The following is a 20,471-nucleotide window of genomic DNA, read 5'->3' on the forward strand; positions in this document are numbered from 1 at the left end:
TTGTACGTCTGGCTCCCTCCCCCGATGGGGGGCTTCTGGGGTCCTGGTTAGTGTGGGAAGGGGTGCAAAGTGCTACTGACCTCACCTCCAGGGAGGTGGTCACGTATAACGTATGACCTCCACTAGGAAAAATGCTCAAGGGCCTTCATGTAATCTGCAGCTCTAACCTCAGACATTTATCTTTGCAGAGACAAACACAGGTTCCTCTGGGCATAGGAATGAAAAAAAAAAAAAAGAAACAGTGTGATCAAAAACTTGAGTCTCCCCTGCCCCCAGTCAAGAGTTAGCCACATGTATCTGCTGAGCATCCTGGAGCATTCATTCCTTCTGTGCTCTGGCTTTTAGTAAGCAAGACACCTCACCTCATCCATTCACAGGCATTGAAACACATCCCAACATGTATAATATTCAATAATCATCCCCAAAGTGCCAAGCACAGGCTCAGGGCAAAGGCATCAGGGTGATACAGCAAAGGGAATGTAGAGAGAAGCAAAAACAGAATGATCCAGAAGGTTCTTCTGAGTAAGAGGGACTAATCATGCTGCCTGTTTGCTGTTTACAGAAATTGAGGTCTAAAAAATATTTGCAAACAATAAGTAATTTCCAATAAATTATCAGAGTCATGGCTGAGCTAGTTTTTATTCACTTCAATAATACTTTAAACTGTTAATATCACCAATCAGTCTGATTAGGCGATACATTCTCTCTCTTTATTTTTCTTCCAAAAAACTAAATGTTTTTGGTTCCCCGAAGCCCTGTTCCTAAGGAGAAATAGCGTTTGGCATTTACAAGAGCCCTGCTCTAAGGGTTAGCAGTATCTGACTGGGTGGATGAAAACCCGGGCAGGTATACCTCCTCTGTCACGCCTGCCCTTCACCCTGCCCAGCTACCTGCCCTCCAGGCTCCCGCTGATGGTTCCTACACGTTTTCCTTCTGTAAATCCCTGGATGGCTGCTCACAGCCTAGCAGTTGCACCTTCACCCCCTGGTGTGGAGCATGAGGTCACCTGATCCAGCCCCATCTCCCTTCCTCTCCTCCCATCCAGCCACGCCAACCCTCTGTAAGTATAACACACTTCTCATCCCCAGATCAGGCCAGCCCAGTGAATCACAAATACCTTTCTTTTAAGAGAGTGAAAGGACAAGCAGACTCTTTGAGGGTACACAGAACATCAGATTCTACTGAGTCAAGCAAGTTAATTGCCTCATTGACTCTTTGTCGATTTGGCATGTAGGGAATTTGACTTTTAGAGTCATTCTATGGGCTTCTCAGGTGACTCTGTGGTAAAGAGTCTGCCTGCTAATGCAGGAGACGTGGGTTCAATCCCTGGGTCAGGAAGATCCCTGGAGAAGGAAATGGCAACCCACTCCAGTATTCTTGCCTGGAGAATCCCATGGACAGAGGAAGCAGGTGTCACAGACTCACTGGTGCTCTCAAACTGAGTCCCTTTAACAAAAACTGCTATGTTATACCCAGCTGGAGACGTGAGCGCAGGCCCACAAGGAGAATAAAGCTCATTTCCCATATAGCGCCAAGATCAAATGGAACACATTTGAGAAATGGAACACATTTTCTTTAAATAAATACAATTGCTCTGCTGCTGCTGCTGCTGCTAAGTCGCTTCAGTCGTGTCCGACTCTGTGCTATCCCATAGATGGCAGCCCACCAGGCTCCCCTGTCCCTGGGATTCTCCAGGCAAGAACACTGGGGTGGGTTGCCATTTCCTTCTCCAATGCATGAAAGTGAAAAGTGAAAGTGAAGGCACCTGGTCCTTCTTAACTCATCCACATACTTTGAATCTTGGCCCCTACATCACCTCCTCAGAAAGACTAGCCAAACAAAATTAAGATACAAGCAGTGGTCTGTGTTGGTCCCCCAGGAGATGGGGGGGTCTGTGGTCTCAGAGAGACCCCCTTCCTACTTGCCAGGGAGACGCTTACTCTACTGTCCAAAAGTTGCTGCTGCTGCTGCTAAGTCACTTCAGTCGTGTCCAACTCTGTGCAACCCCATAGACAGCAGCCCACCAGGCCCTGCCGTCCCTGGGATTTTCCAGGCAAGAACACTGGAGTGGGTTGCCATGTCCTTCTCCAATGTATGAAAGTGAGAAGTGAAAGTGAAGTCGCTCAGTTGTGTCCGACTCTTAGCGACCCCATGCTCTACTGCCTCTTTATTCTTGATGGAATGAAAATTTGCTCTTCACCTTCTTTTAAGACTAAAAGTGGATTTTTCAGAGGAGAAGAGCTCTATAATGAGAAAAATAGCATCCTTTAATGCACTTAAAATTTTCTACGTAATTTATTACAAAAGAGTATTTGATGAGTGTATTCATGCTCAGTCATGTCTGACTCTTTGTGATCTTGTGGACTGTTGCCCACCAGGCTCCTTTGTCCGTGGGATCTGGAGTTGGTTGCCATGCCCTCCTCCAGGGGATCTTCCTCATCTAGGGATGGAACCCATGTCTCTAATGTCTCCTGTACTGGCAAGCATTTTTTTTTTTTTTTTACCACTAGTGCCATCTGGGAAGCCCTTGATGAGTAATATGAGTAAACAGTAAACATCAGAAGTTAACAACAAGCCTTAAATATCAGTACATGTTTCCTACTTTACTATGTAAGGCAAAACAGCATGAGGGAAAAGGACAGGAGTAAATGAAAACAGCACACGTTTGCAGTCTACCATGATGACAAATACAAGGCAAAACCAGTCTAACAAAAATCTGGACATGTTACATAAAAATAAACAAATTCTTGACTTCTATATGAAACTGCAGCTATTACATGATGCAGGTTTTTCGTTTTTAAATCAGAAGTGGTCTGGATGAATAAAGCATTTATGCTTGCCTTTGACTAGCAAGAAATATTTCCTATCTCATTTGAAATCTTAATTAACTAGAACACACATTGAAAAAGTAAGGCAAAATATGCCTTCAATTCCTTATGCCCTCTGCTCTTCTTTATTCTTAATGCAATGAAATTCCTATTTGCTTTAAGATTTTGGCCCCAATTCTCAGCCACATAAACTATTCACAAATTGCTTTTTAAACCTATCTGTTGAGGAAGCATTCAACTGAGAGGCCAACCAGATGTAAGTCTCCGATGACTACCAATGCACAGCATTACAATAATCAGGGCTAAAGACAAGGAAGCAACCCAAATGTCCATCGACAGATGAATGGGTAAAGAGGGACATGGTATGGATATACTGGAATATTACTCAGCTATAAAGAGAATGAAACAATGCCATTCGCAGCAACAAGGATGGACCTACAGATTACCACACTAAGCGAGGTAAGTCAGAAAGAAAAAGACAAATACTACGTGATGTCACTTATATGTGGAACCTAAAGTATGACATGAAGATCACGGCATCTGGTCCCATCACTTCATGGGAAATAGATGGGGAAACAGTGGAAACAGTGTCAGACTTTGTTTTTCTGGGCTCCGAAATCACTGCAGATGGTGATTGCAGCCATGAAATTAGAAGATGCTTACTCCTGGGAAGAAAAGTTATGACCAACCTAGATAGTATATTCAAAAGCAGAGACATTACTTTGCCAACAAAGGTCCATCTAGTCAAGGCTATAGTTTTTCCAGTGGTCATGTATGGATGTGAGAGTTGGACTGTGAAGAAGGCTGAGCGCCGAAGAATTGATGCTTTTGAACTGTGGTGTTGGAGAAGACTCTTGAGAGTCCCTTGGACTGCAAGGAGATCCAACCAGTCCATTCTAAAGGAGATCAGCCCTGGGATTTCTTTGGAATGGCTGATGCTAAAGCTGAAACTCCAGTACTTTGGCCACCTCATGAGAAGAGTTGACTCATTGGAAAAGACTCTGATGCTGGGAGGGATTGAGGGCAGGAGGAAAAGGGGACGACAGAGGATGAGATGGCTGGATGGTATCACCGACTCGATGGACGTGTGTTTGAGTGAACTCCGGGAGATGGTGATGGACAGGGAGGCCTGGCGTGCTGCGATCCATGGGGTCACAAAGAGTCAGACACGACTGAGCGACTGAGCTGAACTGAACTGAAAGTACGACACAAATGAACTTATCTATGAAACAGAAACAGACTCACAGACAGAGAACAGACTCGCCAAGGGGTCAGGGGGTGGGGGAGGGATGGACTGGGAGGTTGGGATCAGCAGAGGCAAAGTATTATATATAAAATGAATAAACAAGGTCCTATTCTGTAGCACAGGGAACTGTATTTAATATCCTATGATAAACCATAGTGGAAAAGAATCTGAAAAAGTTATACATATATATGTCTAACAGTCACTTTGCTGTACAGCAGAAATTAAACACAAGATTGTAAATCAACTGTATTTCAACGACAACAACAAAAAATTGGGGCTTTCTCTTTATTAGAAGAACGAAGTTGCTGCCATGAATTAAAATTACATTCACGCAGTTCAGCCCTAATGTCCTGGTTGCTGATGTGATTTCTGCCCTCCTTCCCCTTCTCCCTGAAGACTCACAACTGTAATAGATGTTTTCCCCACTCAATAGTTTCTCCTGAATGAATGAATCAAAGACTGATTTGGTAATCTTTGAACATTTCACTGAAATGAATATCAAAATATTTAATTAGTTAACATACTCAAGCTCTGAGTTTTAATTAAGAAGACACAGAGCTCCAAAACATTTAGGAACAAATTAAAGCAACAATGCCTGAAGAACAAAAATGAGAGTCATTGGAATTACAACAACGTGATGGAGTCTCAAGCTACAGCCCATTAGAAGGTATAAAACATCATTAATGAGGGTTACTGCACAGAGCAGATTACAAGACAAACACATACATCACGGGAGTAAAATCATAGACAGAACTTCTGTTGGTGCACGAAAAGCACAGCACTTTGTGTGCAACTCATTCTTTATTTAGAGTTGCTCTTTTACTGCCAGATTATAAGGGTTTCCTCCGTCAGACTGTGTCTGCATGTAATAAACAGTGGAGAGAAAAGAGAGAATGCAGGTGATTCTAAATGAGTTAAAGAAAATGAAGCTTTTCCCTGTCTTATTAAAGGAAAAAAAAAATTGAACCCATGGACAGACATTAAAATTCGGTCCTGGGTGCCTGTTTACCTGCCGGAATGATGGACTCTGTGTTCCTCCTGGCCATCTTGGGATTTAAATAATTTTATGTGACAGAGCTGGTGTGTTGATCAATAAAAAGACAACAATCACTTATGCTAAGAGTTTAGTGCAATTTCAAGAATCTGCATTAAGCAAGCTGAGTGTCTGTAGTGGAATCAATATACAACCACCTCACTTAGTGAAGTGCCTTAGTGAAGTATGACTAAATTTTCAACACCAATGAATATGGATTCAAGAAAAATCAAATCAATCGAAAGAATGGGTTCTTTGCAATCACACAATGACAGTACTTTTGAACACATAATACTGTGCAAAATCCAGGAAAGCTAACAGATGTTCGCTTCCATTTCCTCTTCTCGTATTTATCTTACCATTTGGGAAAAGCTTTCTTGTATTGCAGTTTGATTACATGTGCATTTTGCAGATTTCCAGATGTGTTCAAATGTTTCAATCTACATTATGGCTTTATATTTTAGGTCCCTCTGATTCCCTAATCAGAGTTCTTATTTCTCTAAACATTAAATGAAATTGAAAATTTTCATATAACCCATTTAGACTGAGAGCATTATGGACAATTTTTTTCCAAACTAGTCTTTCTAGATATATTGGGCTTCTATCTACTCAATAGGTAATCAGTCCCATTATGCCGCACTATAATAATGAATCTCTTGAAGAGAATATTCATTTTTCTGCAAAAAAATCTTTTTGACAGGTGAGTCTGAGATAATTTCCTTTCTCAAACTTGTGCCAATAAAATTTTCCCATTTAAGACAAGCATCCTTCCAGTAAGGTAGCATCTGTAGTGGATTTCTTTATAATGATAGTAAGAGGCTGCCATAAGAATTGATCTCTATTCTAGCATTATAGATTTCCTTGATGGATACAAATAGTAAATTTGTTCATTTCAAGTTGCTAACATTGTGAAAGCAGGTATAATAGAGGTAGAATGCAAAGTGACCCCGGCCAGTCCCAGGGATGGTTAGCCAATAACAAGATGATGTTTCATAAAAGCAAAACAGTGCTGAACTCAGAAAATCAGGTGGTATGACAGGTGTGAAAGAGCATATGACAACACAAACTGAAATCTTCTCAGAGTTAGAGCTGGGCCTGATGAAATGATGGGGCACCTGCATTTTGGACACCCTGATCAGCATCTGAATTTGTATTTTTATAGACATAGAAATAAAAAGCCCGAGGGTGTCTCCAACTAATTAGTAAAGCTCCAGAGTCTCTGAAAACAAATGTGAAAGTGTTAGTAGTTCCGTCATGTCCGACTCTTTGTGACCCCAGGGACTGTAGCCCACCAGGCCCCTTTGTCCATGGGATTTCCCAGACGAGATACTGGAGTGGGTTGCCATTCCCTTCTCCAGGGGATCTTCCCAACCCATGAATTGAACCTAGGTCTCCCACACTGCCGGAGATGGCAATGGCACCCCACTCCAGTACCCTTGCCTGGAAAATCCATGGACGGAGGAGCCTGGTAGGCTGCAGTCCATGGGGTCACTAAGAGTCGGACATGACTGAGCAACTTCACTTTCACTTTTTACTTTCATGCATTGGAGAAGGAAATGGCAACCCACTCCAGTGTTCTTGCCTGGAGAATCCCAGGGACGGGGAAGCCTGGTGGGCTGCCGTCTATGGGGTCGTACAGAGTCGGACACGACTGAAGTGACTTAGCAGCAGCAGCTCCCACACTGCAGGCAGATTCTTTACCATCGGAGCCACAAGGAAGCCCAATATGTAAAGGAAAAGAACAAAATCATGTCTTAGCAAGGCAGATGGTAGAAAACATGAATAGTCATTTGGGACACAATTGAAAATTTTGAAAGACAAGAAAAGGAGTTCTGGGGAGAGGACTAACATGGATTGCCCAAAGAAATGTTACAGGAAAACCTAAGACTTGGAAAGACCTACACAAAGATACAGATGACAATCCAGCTGAAAAGGTTAGGAGGAAAGAAGCCACAAGAACCGAAAAAGTGTGAAGGAGTTTCTGTAAGAATAGAACAGAATGGGAGAAATGGTTAGGATTTCAGCCTCCTTCAGTTTGGAGGCTCTGAAAGTAAATGACCTCCACCCCCTCATGTCATCATGAAGCCTTTCGACACAACCCTGACTCCTGTCCTCATGGCCTGTTATTGCTGAGTCTGGGCAGCTCTTAAATTGGTCAGAGAAAAACAATGTTCTCAAGGCCACGGCTGGAGAGTGAATTATCCTTTAATAATAATTCAGCATTCTGGAGTGAACAGAGTCTGACTTACGGTTATAGGTATGCTTGGGTTTTGGACAGACACCTAATGAGGGTGAGTCTGGGTCATTCAGTTTGTGCAACCCATATCAGTGCCACACATATCAACCCAAAGGGCCTGGGTAGTGTCAGTGGCATTGCTTTTCTTGCAGAAATAATTCTTACACCTGGAGAGAGCTTTTACATATTTCAGAGCATTCTCACTCACTGGGCCTATGAATGGCCATCCGAAATCCCTTCAGGGGCTACTACGTTAAGAAAGCAGAGTAAATTAAAAATTGTCTCTTGCCATTTTGTAGGGTTTTCAAATAAAAATGTCTGTTTCTACACTAATTTGATCTCTCTATCAACTAATGCTTGTCTGTTTTTCATCTTGAGCCTGTGAACTGAAACTTATATATCTTATCAGGCAGAAGGAAGTTCAGTGACTCACTCTTTGATACTGTAGAGAAAACGTGATCAAAGACGGCCAGGTTTCAGAAGGTTAATGAAATAAAACTCTACAAAAGGCACAGGGAAATGAACCCCACACAGCCTTATTTGTGAATGTAAATGTTTCCTTGGAGAATGCTATTCAAAGGAATAGATTATTTTGAAGGGAAGTGATTCTGATAGCACAAAATATCGGAATTCTTCTGAAATGACTAGAAATTTCATTTATATAAATTATTGAGCTTATGACAAGTTCATATTCAAGAGTTATTGAGGCATTCCTTTGCTCCTTCCTAAGAAGAATACATTTATTTTATTCATTCACTGTAAAAGTTATAATTTGTAATTTCTTGGCTATATAAATCATCATGTGATGAGAAATGGGGTCTACATGGTGGTAATAAACCTAAATCTGTTCAAATAAAGACTTCACAATTGTCTTTCCAATCACCTGTTTCTTTAAAAAAGTACAGTTATATAGTACACATTCAATGGAAAGATTAGTTGGTTTACTAAAGATTAAAGATTTAAAACTCCATGTAAACAAAACAAATAGACAAAAATAACTCACAGCGTCTATTTAAGGACTACAGCTCAGGACACTGATACCATCTGCCCATGGGTAACTAAACTGCAGAGAGCAATTACCTTTTAGGAGGAAAGCCACCTCTGAACAGATTGGGGTTTTTGTTCCTTAACTTCAAAGAACAACCACGTGCATCAGAATCAAACTCCTTACACAACACTTAATCACTCACATCAAAGCCCCTTCTTTCCCCTCAGTCCTTTCTTTTAATTAGAACTCATAAGGACATGGTTTTACATGCTGAGTGAGGTCTGCAGCAAATCCCTAGAAGGCACGTGGGAGAAATGTACCCATCTGACTTGGGTTTTCACCTAAAACAACCCCTTCTCGGCTCCATACCTGACGGGTGCACCTCGACTGTGTGCAGGCTTCAGCAGGACCGTCACTGTGCTGTCCGTCTGATTCAAGGGCGTCTCCAGTTCATAAGCCGGCATGGAGGGTGCTGGGGAAGATGCAGGAGATGGGGAACCCATGATTTCTGGTTTGCCTTTTCTTCCTACTTTCATTTACAATGAGCACTAAGAACACAGTACACTTAGTCTATTAATAAATTGCCATGAACAGCCTTTATGTATCTGCCCAACCTTTAACAAGAGGGACAACTGTTACAACCAGCATGTGTTGACTTTGGTCTTGAGTTTAACCTGGGAGGGGGCATGAGGGGACTTAGGAGGTGTTGGTAATACTCTGTTTATTGATTTCAGTTCTCCCTTGATGGATGTAGCCATTACACCCATACATTCATGCACATCATTGCAATTATATTGCAAATTGTAAAATAAGTTTAATTTGTGTGTTTTTATGTACATATGTTTTTCTCAAAAAATTAAATGCAAATTTAAGAAATAATTGCTAAGATCATAAAACTGATCATTTCAGTTCTCCCATCTAAGGCAAGGTTTCTAGTGTCCCAAAGGTTCATCCAAGATTTGAAGAGGTCCTTAGGAGTCAGAGGGCCTTGCTGGACTTAATGACCACTTGTGGGCTCTTCTGGAAAGTATGACTGAGAGAAAGATACTGAGTTGAAGTAAGAAAGGCTTGGGTTTGACTTTCTGCTGCATTTTGTTTCGACCAGCATGAAAGCTCAGGGACAATTATTATCTCTGAAGCTTCAGGTTACTCATCTTTTAAAACAGGAGAAATTATCCTGTAGGGTTATTACGGGAATTCAAAGGGATTACAGACAAAGAGAGTGGGGCAAATATAATTCTACAAATGTTCAATCTCTTTGCAGCACAATTCCTATTTCCAAGGCCATTTCTGGGCATTCTTTGTTTTCTAGATTAAGTCTAATTACGACAAGATAACGGAGCTCTTGAATAATTTTGTGATCACTGTGGACACGACACATCATTTCATGAAGGCTGTGATGCTGGGGGTGCGGGAACATGGCCTTTTTAAGACCCTGAGGTCTACGTACCTGATGAGAACATTAAAGATCATTTTTTGCAAATACAGTTTCTAAAATCTCTTACATATAAAAAGCTTTTACTGTAAAAGACATGGATTACAGCTCAGGTCCATTTACTGGATTTTCTCAGCACTAAAATTAGCTCAAATTCTACCAAAAATGAACTCCAATTAATGACACAGAAATCACATTTTGTGTAGAGAGTAGTTCTTGGAAGTCCATGAAAGGAGAAAATGTGGGGTCCATAAACTATAAAAAATTTTTTTGAACTATAAAAATCAAATATTTACTGCTAATGAACCTTTCCAGCATAACTAAGATGTTAACTGGCTTTGCTTTGGGACAGAGCTGCAGAACTTGATGAGCTAAGAGTGATCAGACTCATGCTAACCAGAACTTTTATCTAACACAAATGGGAAAAATGAATTAGTTTCTAAAAGAGTAGCCTCTTAAAGATAATAACCTTGGAAATAGGATTTCCATGGGGAGAAGTTACCCCCAGAAGGGGGATGTGAAGCTATGTACATTGGTACACATGACCTCTTTAAATCTCTGTGATAAATTCATATACCAGATTAATACCATTTTGATTTACATCCAGGGTAAATTCACTAGATCAAGGTTAGAGAAGAAGTACTTGGGAAAATAATAGCTAGGATTCAAATTTTCTGATTCCATGCCCAGTGGTCTTTCTCTTCACCCATCTGTACCACTTAATGTCATTTTCCCAACCTCCCAAGTATTCTTCCTCTTTTACTATTCTCTACATTGCTTTTATAAGCTAAAACTTTCTATCAACTGTCAAGTGCCTATTAAACTTCAAGTTAAGTTTGTACTCATAAATGAACTCTTATACAATGCAAAGTTATCCCTTAAGCTATACCTGCTTAAAATCAAAATTCCAAACCTCCCTCCTCTCTCAAAACCTAATAGAATGCTTATAGTACTTGAGTTTATCTTTCTCCCTTTGGTTTTAAAGGAAAACGTAAAACCTTTCACAAAACTAGGGATGAGGGACAACAGGCATGAAAATCAGGCTATCACTTGGCTAACCCTGACTGATGAGAAGTGACCTCCCTCACCTCCACTCTGCTCTTCTAACCCCCAACCAGTTACAGCTCAAACTCAAATACTTCTGCACTTGGATCCAAAGGGGGAAAATGGAAGAGAAAAATGTTCCTGGAACTGTGCTTATGGCTGCTGCATTTCCCACACCAGATGGTAACTCCATTTCCTCTAGTCTGAAGCTCAAAGACATTTTCTGCACAGTCGCACGTGCCCAGAAATATTTCCCAAGTTACGTCTTTTGTTGGGTAGCATAACTGAGTCTCTACAAGAAAAGAGCTGGCAGGTATAAGTGCCTGGCTCCCCCTGCTCCCCACTGCCCGTAGTCACCTCTCTTTTCTGGTTGTGAAACCACTAATGGTCAAGGTCTAAGGAAGGCTGAGCCTTCGGGAAGGGACTCCATGTAAAGCTGCCTTTCTGCTGAGCATTTCATCATGAGAGATCTCCTTAGACATTTTCCCAACCCGGCTGCTCTGGGAACTTGGGATGGAGGAGGGCAGAGAGTCCTCAGAACAGGATCTTCTGTTCACATTAAAGTTCTTCAATATACACTCTTGAATCAGTGCCTACTTCCCGACCAGGATGACGATCTGAAGCTCCTGGCTGGTAAATATTTGTAGCATTTTACCAAATTTCATGAGTCTGATTTTCATACATTCCCAAATACAAATTTATGTGTACGTTTGGGTGAGCTTTGCACACTTGACAACGGGAATGAGAAAGTACTCGAAGGCTACTTCTGATAAAAGACAAAGCTCATGAATGTATGATACCTGATATTTTGGTGGTGAACTGATTTGTTGCCGGGGGTCCAAAGCCCTTAGCTGTGCTGGCTCGGATGGTGAAGGAGTACGTGGTTCCTGGATACAGTCCGAAAAACAGGAAGTGGGTTTCATTTCCCAGTTTTGAAACTCTTCCACTTTGATTGGATAGATCTATTTCTGGGTCAAAGGAACTGACTGCTTTGTAGGTGATCTGTAAGAGAATAAGAATGTGATGAAGTGTCTGGGCAGATGGACCAAGATGGTGTCTTTATCCAATAAACCCTCCTGATGCATGCACTGTCAGATGCTTGATGATAAGCTCTCCTGTTCCCTTGGACTCTTCGAATCCTGGACCCAGTGAACGGGCACAGGAACTCGGCCAAAACTGTTACGAGTTATTACTTTTATAGACAGAGGAACTGAAAGCCAGTAGATTAGAACATAAAGAATGAGCTCATGTTTAAGCTAATATCTTGAAGTTGTTTGCTTTCAAAATGTCGTGTTGGAAAACTACATTACAGATGGCTTAAAACAAAATAACAAAATATACAACCAACTCAAACAGATAAGACCCGACAAGGAGAGGGCCTCATCTCTCACCCAAGGGTCAGAGTCTGGTTTTATACTGAAGAGGATTACTGTCTACTGGGAACAAGGGTACTTTTAAGCGTTCTACTCCATGTGGGCAAAGTTATCTGCTCCAAAAATAAATCCTAGACGCTCGTCAGCAGCTCTTGATGGATGACTGTGGTGTTTGTGATGGTGTCCTATTCACTTTTCTTCTTCAGAGCAAAGCTGTCCAATAGGACAGTCAGGACGGGAAGGTTCTATTCTGCACTATTCAGCGTCGTGGCCCCTAATCACAAGTGGCCATGGAGCACAGGGAACATGGCTGGTGAGACTGAGAAGCTGAACATTTTATTTCACTTTATTACTATTTGAAAAAATCCTTTAAAAAATGAAGTATAGTTGATGTAGACAACTTAGCAACTAAACAACAAGGTGGATATGTGCTCAGTCGTGTCTGACTCTGTGAGGCCATGGACTGCAGCCCACCAGGCTCCTCTGTCCATGGGATTTCCTAGGAAAGAATACTGGAGTGGGTTGCTATTTCCTTCTCCAGGGGATCTTCCTGACTCAAGGACTGAACCCACATCTCCTGCATTAGCAGGTGGATTCTTTTTTTTTTAATTTAATTTTATTTTTTAACTTTACAATATCGTATTGGTTTTGCCATATATCAACATGAATCCGCCCTTTACCACTGAACCATCCGGGGAGCCTACAGTCTGTTAATCCCAAACTCCTAATTTATCCCTTCTTCCCTTTCCCCCTTGGGTAATCATAAGTTCATCTTCCATGGCTATGAGTCATTTTATTTGAATTAACTAAAACTTAAAATGCCCAAATAACTAGGAGCTGCCATTTTGGACTCAGTGCATTTCTGGAAGTTTTCATGATGTTTATCACATAACAGTGTTCAAAGCACCCTGGATGAGTCTGGATTGTGTGAAAATAAATATAACATAGGTGTTTTTAAATTCTGCCCTTTCAAATGATGCTTGAAAGAATTTCACTCTAAGTAGTTCATCAACTTCTCAAGAACGTGCATTTTAGGGGTGATTACTAACTTCTCCTGGTTGTAATGATATAATTTTTAAATGCAGCATATTCAAAAGTTTTAAATTGCAAAACTGAGCACTTTTCTTGCTTTCAAATAGGTTAAAGTTACTTATAATTTATGTGCATGAACACTAACACTGTTATTATACCAAGTGATAACTGACATTCTTTCTTCTTATATTTACACCATGTCATTATAATTAAGGAGACCTCTCTGAGAGAATATTTAGATTGAATCAACTAAGCAATGGCAAGAAAATGTTTGCTGTATGTATTAATCACCGCCGTGCACGACACCATCAGAGTCTGACAGCAGATCTGCTGTTAACCCTCTCGCTGGTTTCCTTCTCAAGGTTCCTCAGAGTCAAGAGTAAGACTGAGTCCACTCACGCTCCTGTCCAGTGACTTCAATGCCACCTCTGTGTACCTAGCTGCTTACATTGACTCCCACCCTGAGAGCCCCAGAGAAAGCAGATCTAAGCTGTGACAACATAACCACTCTCCCCAAGTCCATTACTTCACTCATTCACAACATCTCTACTGCACGTCTCTTGGGTGCCAAGCACGGTGCTCTGGGCTGGGGTCTCACATGGTGACTCAATGTGATGACTGACTGGTGGCGGGGGAGCAATATGGTGGATTAAAGAGAGATGCAACCTAGAAGTTATGACACATCCTAATTGGAACATGCTAGCCTCCCTGGTGGCTCAGTGGTAAAGAATTCACCTGTAATGCAAGAGATGTGGGTTTGATCCCTGGGTTGGGAAGATCCCCTGGAGTAGGAAATGACTACCACTCCAGTATTCTTGCCTGGAGAATCCCATGGACACAGGAATCTGGGGGCTACAGTTTGTGGGGGTCACAAAGAGCCCGACATGACTTAACGACTGAACACAACAAGAAGGGAATGATTTCAGAGAGACTGCTAGGAGTTCAAGACTGAAACCAAAGACCTGTCTACCCTGTCTCAAGCTGGAGCTCACATTCCGCGTATTCATAAATCCTTCCCAATCCCACTCTGAGGATCTCTGGATCTGCTAAACCCTGGAGTTGTGACGGTGTCCCCACCGTCCATCTGGCAGTAACTCATGGAGTGCGCTAAGAGCTCTTTGTGGTCTAAAATCGTGATTAAACATGACAAAGGAATTCAAACTTTCCATATAACTGTCTCTCTTTTTTTTCCCTGAAGAGTGATACCTTATTCTTTTTGATCCCACTGTGATAGGTAAATATTTGGCCCTCAGTGTATGTTCTCCTGAGAACTCCCAAGGAGAGCAGGTGAGCACTCACAGACACGCTCACAGTGCAGCGAGGAGGATGTCCGCTCTGCTGCTGCCAACGGCAAAGCAAACAGCAAAGCCTTCATCAGAGAACTTGCTGTTTTACCAGGGCTGAGGGGTTTGGGCTCACCTCTAGCCATAACCTTGCAGGATCAGCTAGACTGGGTTTCTTAACTCTCTTTTGGTAACACCCCTCAATAATTTATTTAAAAGCACAAATTCTCTCTTCCTGACCCATAACAATGCACATTTTGTTGTTGTCTAGTTGCTAAGTCAAGTCCAACTCTTTGGGACCCCATGGACTGTAACCGGCCAGGCTCCTCTGTCCATGGGATTTCCTAGTCAAGAATACTGGTGTGGGTTGCCATGCTCTCTTCCAGGGGACAAATCTTCCTGACCCAGGGATCAACCTGTATCTCCCACACTGGCAGGTGGATCCTCTACCAGTGAGCCACTACAATGCCTGTATAAACTCCTCTTAAAATAAAAAAATAGCGAACCCTCTCCCTCATCTAAAAAACCCCTAAAGAGCAACTCTGTTGTGTCCAAGTGGACACAAAATGTTGGAAAGTGCATGCTGCTGCTGCTGCTAAGTCGCTTCAGTCGTGTCTGACTCTGTGCAACCCCATAGACGGCAGCCCACCAGGCTCCCCCGTCCCTGGGATTCTCCAGGCAAGAACACTGGAGTGGGTTGCCATTTCCTTCTCCAATGCATAAAAGTGAAAAGTCAAAGTGAAGTCGCTCAGTCGTGTCCAACTCTTCACGACCCCATGGACTGCAGCCTACCAGGCTCCTCCATCCTAAAACTCATCCAGAGCCCTGGGAGTCTGAATTCCAGGGATAAAAAGGTTCCTTGGAAATAGAGTGAACTTGGCTCTGAACTCCACGGCCTGCAAGGAGCTGATAACGGTCAGTAAGTGCCTCTCCTCCTGAGTGGTACGTCTGAAGGGCACCCAGCTCCACGCTCGCACCCAAGTGTAATGTGCCTTTTCAGTATTTATTTTTTCATTTGCTCATTCGGCATGTCTGGGAAGTGCCTATCAAGTACCAGGCTGTGGATGACCAGCAGGGACTCCCAGGAGGGAAGTCCAGGGCTCAGCTCACACTTGGCCATTTCTCTGGCTGAGGGCCAAGTCGATTCTAACAACACCTCTATTAAGAAAGAACCCTGATGTTCCAGGGTGAACCCAGGGACTTGATACAAAGCCCATGCTAAAAACAAACTGACAGGCAGACCACACATGGGATCAATTAGGTGAGATGGAAGGAGCACACACTGGGTGATTTCTGATTGGCAGGTTGGGGCCTGTGGCACTCCAGCATCATCTTCCCCTCTCATGACTAAGTTTCAAATCCTAGAGAACCAAAATGGGGTAACACCCCATCTCCGACCATGGCTGCAATGCCAGCCAGCCTTAACTAGGTCCTTCAATGCATGCGCAAGCAATCAGAGGAAGCAACAATCTGATTCCAGGGGACACAAGAACCTAGGATACTTCAGGGAAAAGTTCAAAATTTGACTGAAATGTAGGAAAGATCAGCAGAAGTGCCTTAGAAGGAGAATGAGGGGAAGGTGTTAGGAGGAAAGAAAGTATCAGCAGAAGCAGGTGTGATGGATCAGAAGGTTCACAGGGAAAAGAAAATTCCATACACACAGCTCCTTCCATTCCAGTTGAAAATCATGGCAGAAGCAGTAATGAATATCAACTGGCATGGTACCACAGGAGGCCTGGAACACTGATGTCAAACAGGCCCCTCAATTTTCCTTCTCTCCACCCTTTGATCTGTCTCATTGGGCTTCCCTGGTGGTTCGGACAGTAAAGAATCTGCCTGCATTTCGGGAGTCCTGAGTTCAATCCCTGGGTTGGGAAGACCCCGTGGAGAAGGAAATGGCAACCCGCTCCAGTATTCTTGCCTGGAGAATCCCAGGAACATAGGCTACAGTCCACGTGGTCCCAGAGTCGGACGTGACTGAGCAACTAACACTTTGACTTTCTTCCTTTGAGGGGACCCTGGCTCACTGAGCCCAGCTCTCCAGGCTGGGCGTTTTGAGGGATTTTCAATGCTCCGACTGTCTATATCCCCAATCAGCTGACGACTCCAGACTGTTCTTTACTATGTGCCTGACAATCTTGCACGCACTGCTGCATGGAAGCAACACGTGGTTCTCATTTCATTCTTTTCTATACTCAGTTGCTGACGGGACTGCTTACTTCTAAAAGAGGAGGGAGGGATCTTACATAGTTTGTCCTCTTCCAGCATCTTATACATACTAAGTGGTTTCTTTTTTTTTTAACGCTTGTTGACGTGTTACTCTCATGACTAACAGCCTGGAGGCCATATACAGTTAGTGAGGACAATGAAAATACTGGGACATGTATTCCTGTGCACTGGGGAAAAGTGAATGTTGCTCAGTCATGTCTGACTCTTTGCAACCCCATGGACTGTATAGTCCATGGAATTCTCCAGGCCAGAATACTGGAGCGGGTTGCCTTTCCTTTCTCCAGGGGATCTTCCCAACCCAGGGATTGAACCCACGTCTCCTGCATTGCAGGCAGATTCTTTACCAGCTGAGCCACAAGGGAAGCCCAAGAATACTGGGGTGGGTAGCCTGTCCCTTCTCCAGGGATCTTCCCAACCCAGGAATAGAACCCTGGGGTCTCCCGCATTGCAGGCGGATTCTTTGTCAACTGAGCTATGAGGGAAGCTAGTAATAACTGATAAACTTCCTTAACCAGGCTCGATATGTGGTGTTTGCATTTTGATACTGTACTATGCTTGGTTGCTCAGTCATGTCCAACTCTTTGTGACCCTATGGCCTAGAGCCCATCAGGCTCCTCTGTCTATGGAATTTCCCAGGTAATAATACTGGAGTGGATAGCCATGCCCTCCTCCAAGGGATCTTCCTGACCCAGGGATCAACCTGCATCTCTTGCGTCTTCTGAATTGCAAGCGGATTCTTTACCAACTGCGCCACCTGGGAAGCCCTCTTCTTACCTATATTTGAGTTTTAAGACCTGGTTTATGACACAGTGGGTTTCCCTTGTGGCTCAGGTGGTAAAGAATCCACCTGCAATGCAGGAGACCTGGGTTCAATCCCTGGGTTGGGAAGATCCCCTGTAGAAGGGAAAGGCTACCCACTCCAGTATTCTGGCCTAGAGAATACCATGGATTGTATAGTCCATGGGGTTGCAAAGAGTTGGACATGATTGAGAAACTTTCACTTCACTTTATGACACATTCACACAGCCCTTTTGTAGTAGCGTTTAGATCAGTGTCAACTGGGACATCTTTGCTGTTGAATCAGAGAGATTAATGGGTTCTGTTTCTGAATTATGATTCCTATTGTTTTTATATAAAAGCTACTTCTTAAAAAAATAAAAAAATAAAAGCTACTTTTTATACAAAGATTATGCTCCATGGGATCAGAAAAATAGAATCTTGTCTTTATTTTCTGTCTGCCTAGATATCAACATGTGGCTTTCAGGAAAGTGAACCAATTTCTTGGAACTTAACATTGATTTCAAAGATTGTATATTTTTTAGTAAAATATTCTGTTATCCTAAGATAAGAATCTAGAAGGCAGAACTAAAAAGTGGTCATGGGGCCAAAAGTATTAACTAAAAGATTCTGATCACAGAGTTAAAAAAGAACCTGTTTGACTTGATTGTAAAAAACAACTCTACAAAAGCAGAGGCATGAATTTTCATAACACTCTATTCTTTTACCATGAAGCAGCCTAGGAAAGTGTCAATCATTCCACACGAAAATCAACTTTTTTAACCTTTCCTCTTACTTTGTTTAGCTTTCAATGAACAACATTTTTTTTTTTTTTTTGCATTTCAATACCAATTTTCCAAAGGTACAAGGAAGCATAACTGTGAGGCTAGTTGGGTCAGGGAGACGGGTCACCAGTGATGACTGTCTGACAGCAAATCTTTCCCAGCTTTGTCAGTAGCTTTGAAAGGTATTCAGGTAAAGGTCCCATGGGAAGAAAGCCTGCAAATTTCAGAAACCTAACAACATATAATTTTGTTGAATTTGCATTCATATAAGTGCTAGCTTGAAAAAAATGCACCTGCTTGTTTCTATGACAATAGGCAGAGTGAAATCATGCTCATACAGATGTGATGATGACTGCCACCCCACTAGGGCTGTCATTTTTTCCCCCTGAACAAGTCATCAGGTTCTGCTCTGCTATCAACAGGCAAAACTATGTCACAGAAGTCTATAGTCTATAAGAAACCAAGAGAAATTATTCTGTTGCTAACCCAAGACAATGTCTAGTGACTCTGCTAATTGGATCATCAGGGTTCTATAATTCAGGAGTAAAGGAGTTTAAGGATTCCCTGGTGGCTCAGATGGTAAAGCATCTGCCCACAAAGCAGGAGACCTGGGTTCGATCCCTGGATGGGGAAGATCCCTTGGAGAAGGAAATGGCAACCCACTCCAGTACTCTTGCCTAGAAAATTCCACGGAAGGAGGAGCCTGGTGGGCTACAGTCCAGGGGGCCGCAAAGAGCTGGACACAACTGAGCGATTTCACTTTCACTTTCAGAGGAGTTTAGAGCTGGCAAGGACAGGAGGCCATGGTTGCCTCCTAAATAATGTATATACTGCGAATGCCTGCTAAGTTGCTTCAGTCGTGTCCTACTCTTTGCAACCCTATTGACTGTAGCCCGCCAGGCTCCTCTGTCCATGAGATTTCTCCAGGCAAGAATATTGGAGTGGGCTGCCATTTCCTCCTTCAGGGGAATCTTCCTGACCCAGTGATCAAACCCGTGTCTCTTTCATCTCCTGTACTGGCAGGCAGTTCTTCACAACTAGCGTCATCTGGGTAGCCCAAACTAATATGTACTACAGAACACATTGTTTTTAGTAAAGGTGATTTTAGGGAGGGGAGGAGGAAGAGGGTGAGATATATGGAGAGAGTAACATGGAAACTTACATTACCATATGTAAAATGGATCAGTTCAGTTCAGTCGCTCAGTTGTGTCTGACTCTTTGTGACCCCATGAACCGCAGCACGCCTGTTCATCACCAACTCCCAGAGTCCACCCAAACCCACGTCCATTGTGTCAGTGATTCCATCCAACCATCTCATCCTCTGTCATCCCCTTCTCCTCCTGCCCTCAATCTTTCCCAGCATCAGGGTCTCCCAGTGGGAATTTGCTGTATGACTCAGGGAACTCAAACAGGGACCCTGTGACAGTCTAGAAGGCTGGGGTAGGGGGGAGGTTTGGGAGGAGTAGACATGGGTGTACCTATGGATGATTATACATTATGTATATACCTACTGATGTCTGACAGAAAACCACAGAATTCTGTAAAGCAATTATCCTTCGACTAAAAAAATAAAGTGGCAAAAAAAGCAAAAAAAAAAAAAAAGTCATTTTTAAACTATGTCATGTTGTGGCTTTTCATACAATAACAGGTAATCTGGACACATCTAAATCACTGTGAGTATACATCCTGAAATTATTCATAATTTGAAAACTCATCTTTAATTATTTCTGCTTCTATTCAGTAACCATTATAACTAGTGAAAGCATTCCACTTCTTAAAAGGCATGATGCCGCTATGTATTTTTAAATACTAGATAGGTGAGCAACCAGACAAGTTATAGTAAAAAAGTAAATTACTAACAAGGTGTATCTTACCTCATAGAGAGTGATGACACCATAGGTTTCAATTGGTTCTCGCCATTGAAGGAATATCTTCTCTTCAAAGGTACTTCCTTGGATGGATTCAGTAAGAACAGCGCCTGGAACTAGAAGTGGGGGAAATCGATATGTATTTCAATAAAAAAAAAAAAAAGAAGAAAGAAAAAAAGAAAAGTTTTTCTAGACTTGATAGGTTTTTAACTCTCTACTGAATCAAAAGATTATATTAATAGATATATTCCACTTTCTGGCAAAAACCTGGAATTTAAAACCATTTTGGCTATACTGTCTTTATAAAGAAAAGA

General features: G+C 42.4%; 1 protein-coding gene across 1 annotated transcript in view; it reads right to left on the reverse strand.

Moving 5' to 3' along the window:
• PTPRM (protein tyrosine phosphatase, receptor type, M) overlaps nt 1-20,471 on the reverse strand; it is a gene marked incomplete at its 5' end in the record, with an annotated part of 499,416 nt that overhangs the window by 258,451 nt on the left and 220,494 nt on the right. Inside the window, 3 exons of the mRNA XM_010859089.1 lie at nt 8,701-8,803; nt 11,611-11,812; nt 20,164-20,273. Of these exons, the coding sequence (XP_010857391.1) occupies nt 8,701-8,803; nt 11,611-11,812; nt 20,164-20,273 (415 nt within the window). The remainder of the gene's footprint in view (nt 1-8,700; nt 8,804-11,610; nt 11,813-20,163; nt 20,274-20,471) is intronic.

This window comes from Bison bison, unplaced genomic scaffold, assembly GCF_000754665.1.
Source record: "Bison bison bison isolate TAMUID 2011002044 unplaced genomic scaffold, Bison_UMD1.0 scf7180017864453, whole genome shotgun sequence".
NCBI classification, from domain to species: Eukaryota; Metazoa; Chordata; class Mammalia; order Artiodactyla; family Bovidae; genus Bison; species Bison bison.